The sequence below is a fragment of the Pteropus alecto genome, unplaced genomic scaffold, assembly GCF_000325575.1.
Source record: "Pteropus alecto unplaced genomic scaffold, ASM32557v1 scaffold11, whole genome shotgun sequence".
Taxonomy (NCBI): domain Eukaryota; kingdom Metazoa; phylum Chordata; class Mammalia; order Chiroptera; family Pteropodidae; genus Pteropus; species Pteropus alecto.
The window spans coordinates 349,641-354,569 of NW_006431956.1; the positions used below are offsets into that span (position 1 = coordinate 349,641).

General features: G+C 53.4%; 1 protein-coding gene and 1 long non-coding RNA gene across 2 annotated transcripts in view; one reads left to right on the forward strand and one right to left on the reverse strand.

The window, feature by feature from the left end:
• The window catches only part of LOC102889546 (aldo-keto reductase family 1 member C1 homolog), an 8,491-nt gene extending 4,615 nt beyond the window's left edge, over positions 1–3,876 (reverse strand). The window contains exons 1-5 of the mRNA XM_025043468.1: positions 3,790–3,876; positions 2,275–2,442; positions 1,371–1,487; positions 701–778; positions 37–159 (exon numbers count right to left, since the gene is read on the reverse strand). Of these exons, the coding sequence (XP_024899236.1) occupies positions 37–159; positions 701–778; positions 1,371–1,487; positions 2,275–2,442; positions 3,790–3,876 (573 nt within the window). The remainder of the gene's footprint in view (positions 1–36; positions 160–700; positions 779–1,370; positions 1,488–2,274; positions 2,443–3,789) is intronic.
• LOC112475638 lies at positions 46–4,461 on the forward strand. The gene is made up of 2 exons (XR_003044814.1): positions 46–127; positions 1,325–4,461. It is a non-coding gene; the product is annotated as an uncharacterized LOC112475638 (long non-coding RNA).
• Positions 4,462–4,929: the final 468 nt, after the last annotated feature.

Here is a 4,929-nt window from a genome sequence, read left to right on the forward strand (position 1 = left end):
CGGGCCGGGCCCGGGCCGGGCGGGCGTCGGGCTCACCTGGTTGCAGACGGGCTTGTGCCGGAGCCCGGGCTTGTTAATGATCAGCTCCAGCTGCCTGCGGTTGAAGTTGGACACCCCGATGGACCTGGTGAGCCCCGCCTCCTTGCAGTGCTCCATGGCCTGGGGAGGAGGCAGCTGTGAGGGGTCACGAGTGGGGTGCGGGGAGCCTGGGGGCTGGGAGCGGGAGACACTGTGAGGCGCAGGGAGAGGAAGTCTCGAAAGGCACAGGTGGCCGTACACGAGACGGGGGTCGCCCTGGTGGGAGGAGAATGAAAAGTAAAGAGATGGAAAAGGTGGGCGAGAGGATAAGAATCGAGTGGCCAGGCCAGGCCAGGGCCAGAGGAGCCGGCCGAGCGCCCGGGGAAGCGTGGCCGGGCGGGGGCCGATCCTCCATCGCCTCCCTGCGCCCGAGCGCCGCCCCCCACACCCCGGCGCCCTCACAGCGCCGACCTCCGACCTCCGGGGGCGGAGATCACGGCCGCATCGGCCGATGTCGCCTCACTGCTTGGAAGTTCTCAGCAAGTGTTTACTGAATTCAATGGGCGACTTGACATACCCGGGCGGAGGGACGCGAGGGACGCGCCAGAGTCTGCACGGGCGGCAGAACTGGACGGGCCCCGCTCCCACCCCACGCCGCCCCCACGCCCGAGGCCGCGCTCACCTCCCACGTGGCACACAGGTCCACCTGGTCAAAAATGAGTCTGCCCTGTGTGTCCTTCGGAAGGAGCTCTTCCCCAAACTGAAACATAGGAAAGAAGCCGCTGGGAGCCCGTAGACCTTGAGGCTAATGCGACAGCCTATCCTCATTCTTGGGAAAGAACCGTGGGTAGCAAAGACATGGTCTAGAAATTTTTTTTTTTAACTCTGAAGCTTTCATAAATACTGTTTGTGCCGAGGACAACTTAGGACACCCAGGACACCACCCCGGGGGAGCTCGGGAGGCAGCCAGGGTTTGGCAAGCCCCTTGGTCCTGGACTCCTACCCGCTTCCCTCCTGGACGAGGTCACACGAGGGAGCGACTTGTCGGCAGCTCAGGGCTGTCTCCCCCTCTTGAAATGTCCTCTACCTCAACTGGCCACATGGGGACGGTCCCCAGATACAAGGTTGAGGTCCAGGAGCACAGGGCCTGGGAGATACAGGACTGAGGTCGAGACCGGGGAACTCTCGCCATTGGGGGGCTGGAATAGCAAACTCAGATGGGGGTGGTCACAAAAAAGGGGGGGGACCTCAAAGCATTGTCTGTGTTTCTTCTCGTTTCCACAAACTATATCCCCTCTGTTTTCAGCTTCGATTCTTCAATCGATAACCAGAGTGAAACGATTTCTGCTAACCTTCAAAGCTACTGGAAAATGAATAAGGCAAAGATCCACATAGCTCAGCTGAAGTTTCTTCAGGGACCTTTCCAGGATGGTTTGGACAAATTCTGGACGAAGACAGGTGCTCCACAGCTGCAACAATCAAAAGTGGGATTATTTCTTCACGACTCCCTAGGAGAGATTTAATTAAAATAGCAAATAACCATCAACAACCATAACCCGCTGACAGTCGATGGCCAGTGACAAACCACCCCGTGAAGCTCGTGAGTTCTTCATCGATTTTGTGAGATTACTATTTCTCCTTCATCGGAAGGAAAAATAAATATTTATGGACCAGGTAATAGGTTGAGATACGACGGCTAAAGCTCAGAGAGGTTAAAAAACTTTTTTCAGTTAAGAAATTTCACAAGGTCAAATATAGAGACAATTAAAGAGCTGAAACTGGTTATTAGTTTCCAAAAACTAAATGGCATTACCTCATACCATAGCTAAGAAAAGATGAAGTCACTGTGTCAAAACTTGAGCATGTCCGAGTTGGAAAAGCCAAATCTATTCCTGAATTTTAAAAAATATGATAATGACGGCTATCTAATAACAGCATTTAAAATATATTAATTTTTTGGCATTTAAAATATATTAAATGCTTTTTAAAAAGTTCTATATGTACTTTTCATGTAACGCTCCTGAAAATCCTATGATGTAAATACTATCTGCATTTCACAGCCTGAGGTTTGGTGGGCCTAAGTCCAAGGTCACACACGTAGCAGGATTCAGACGTGGGAGGTCTGACTACAGGAGCCACGTCCCGGCCGGCAGGCCCCCAACCAGCCCCCTGGCTTGAGGTCTGACAGCCAACGAGCTTGGGCCGAGCGAGGACAGGTGCCTCCGAGAGTGGGAGCCACAGACGCACACAGAGCACCTTCGTAGTGAAGAAGAGGTCGTCCCTTGTCACCGTGCCGTCGGCCATCTTCTTCTGGAGGGCCCGGCCAACCTCCTCTTCATTCTGGTATATGTAGGCCGAGTCGATGTGGCGGTAGCCAGCGCCGATGGCTCTCTCGGTGGCCTCTTCTACCTTGCTATTAGCCACCTGGGACAACGTGAAAAGGCGAAGACCTGCTTGATTCAGGAAGGGCCATCGAGGGAACCTGTGGCTTGTCTAAGGGCGAGGCAGCTGGAGGTGACAACACTAGAGGTCACTTCTAGCCGGCGGTGAAAGCGTCACGAGTGACTCTGAAGGAAAGAAGCCCTGATCGGTTGCGGTCGCCAGCTCCTGTGGGGCAGACGCGCGCCCCTTGGCACCAGCGACCCCCCAATGTGGGGGAAAGAGGCAACCGAAGCTCGTGAGCAGACGGCTGGGGCTCGCCCTCCGCCTCCCGGTCTGCGGACGTAGGCCGTCTGTAGGCTTTTTAAGTCTCCAGAATTGTTTCCCACCCTCACCCCCTCTACCTCATTCCGTAATTAAAAGGTCTCTCGGGTGTCTTGTCACGTTTTTCAACTCCTGGTGGAGATTCGCTGACCGTCCACAGGTCGAGGGGCCAAATCAAAGGAAAAGCAACACTCCCCACCACTGTCCTCCCCAGTCACACCGCGTGGCGCTCGCGTGAGGGGACCAACCCCATGGCCTCCCTGAAACAACCGGGAACTTCACCGAGAGCCTCTGAACCCGTGCTGCTGGGAGGTCGCGTGCGAGGACCAGGCCACACGCGACGTCCAGCGCCCCACACCCACGGAGACTTTCCCAGTGCACGGTCCTAGCCGCCCGGCCTCCGAGAGACCGTCTCCATCCCCACCCCCGGGCCACCAAAACTCTCTCGGGCATTAATCACGTCTCTCACTCTCTCTCCAGGTCCTTTTGCCACAGAGATTTCCCTGCGTGTCCTGTGAGTGTGGCGGACAGGGACGACTGGACGTTGGAAGTCACAGGAAAACTTCGCCACGGGCGAGCTTGCTGCGGCGATCCTGACCACGGGGTTTTATTCCTTCCACTCTATGTGAAGTGGCTCCGACCGGACAGCAGGGTAGAGTGACAGACACGGACCTGCTCGCCCCTGAACCAAAAAAAGTGGTGACCCCCTTCCCTGTCCCTTGATCTGGCCACTCCAGGTGTGGTGCTCGGAGCAGCAGCAGGACCCTTGGGAGCTCGCTGGGACGTGGGCATTGGCACCTTCTCCCGGACTTACAAGGTCAGAACCTTTGCAGGCGGGGTCCCCAAATCTGCATTTCTAACAAGATCCCTGGGTGTTTACACCTATTCAGATTGAAAAGTATTGACTTACTGCACAAAAATCACCTAACCCGGGGAGAAATCCTACAAATCGTAACACATCTTACAAATGAGGAAAGGGAGGCCCATTGGATCTTTCAGATTCGCACGGTGACTGGCTCCGATCGGGACCCCGCCTGTCCCCTGAGTCCCCAAGGCCGCTGTGATCACCTTAGTTGCAGCGGAGGTGCCAAACCCCAGTATGGGCATGAAGTGTCCGTCGTTCAGCTTCATGGTAAGGTGTGTTCCTAGACTCATCTTCGTTCACCCTTCTGGCTAAACAAACCAATTTTCTTTACTGAGAGAAATCTGCACAGGGAAGAAAACAGTACAGCTGCTATTTTTAGCAGCTTGAATGAAATATGAGTCAAATACCATGAAATCACCGCTTTTAAATTATGCGAGTCAATGGCTTTTCGTATACTCATAGAATCATTTCCACTAGACTACCGTAGAGCATTCTCATCATCCCTAAAGAAACCTCATACTCATTAGAAACAACGCCCCATTCCCCGCTCCCTCCAGCCGCTGGCTTTGCAGACAGGCGATCTACCAGATGCGGAGTTTAAAACGCTAGTTATAAGGATGCTCGACACACTTAGAAAAGAACGGATGAACTCTGTGAGAACTTTAACAAAGAGACAGAAAACATAAAGTGGAGATGGAAAATTTAAAAGGGAACCAGTCAGAAATGAAGACTACAAATGAAGAGTCCATGACAGGGAATCAATAGACCGGATGAAGCAGAGGATCGAATCAGTGATTTGGAAGACAAGGTAGAAGAAAACACCCAGTCAACAGCAACAAGAAAAAAGTATCCAAAAAAAAAAAAGAAAACGAGGATAGTTTAGGGGCCTCTGCGACAACGTCAAGCGTACCAACGCTCGCATCATAGGGGCACCAGAAGAAGAGAGACAGCAAGGAATTGAAAACCTATTTGAAGAAATAAGGACGGAAAACTTCCCTTACCCGGTGAAGGAAACGGACACACGAGCCCAGGAAGTGCAGAGTCCCAAATAAGATGAACCCACAGGGGCCCACACCGAGACACCTCGTCATTAAAACGCCCAAGGTCAAAGACAAAGAGGGAACCTTCCAAGCAAGAGAAGGGCAGTTAGTTACCCGCAGGGGCACTCCCCTAAGACTGTCAGCTGATTCCTCCGCAGAAACTCCGCAGGCCCGAGCGACCGGCACGAAGTATCCAGTGATGAAGAGCAAGGACCTGCGACCAAGGTGACTCTACCCAGCCAGGCTATCACTGAGAAGCAAACGAGAGATAAAGAGTCTGCCAGATGAAAAAAAAAAAAAAGC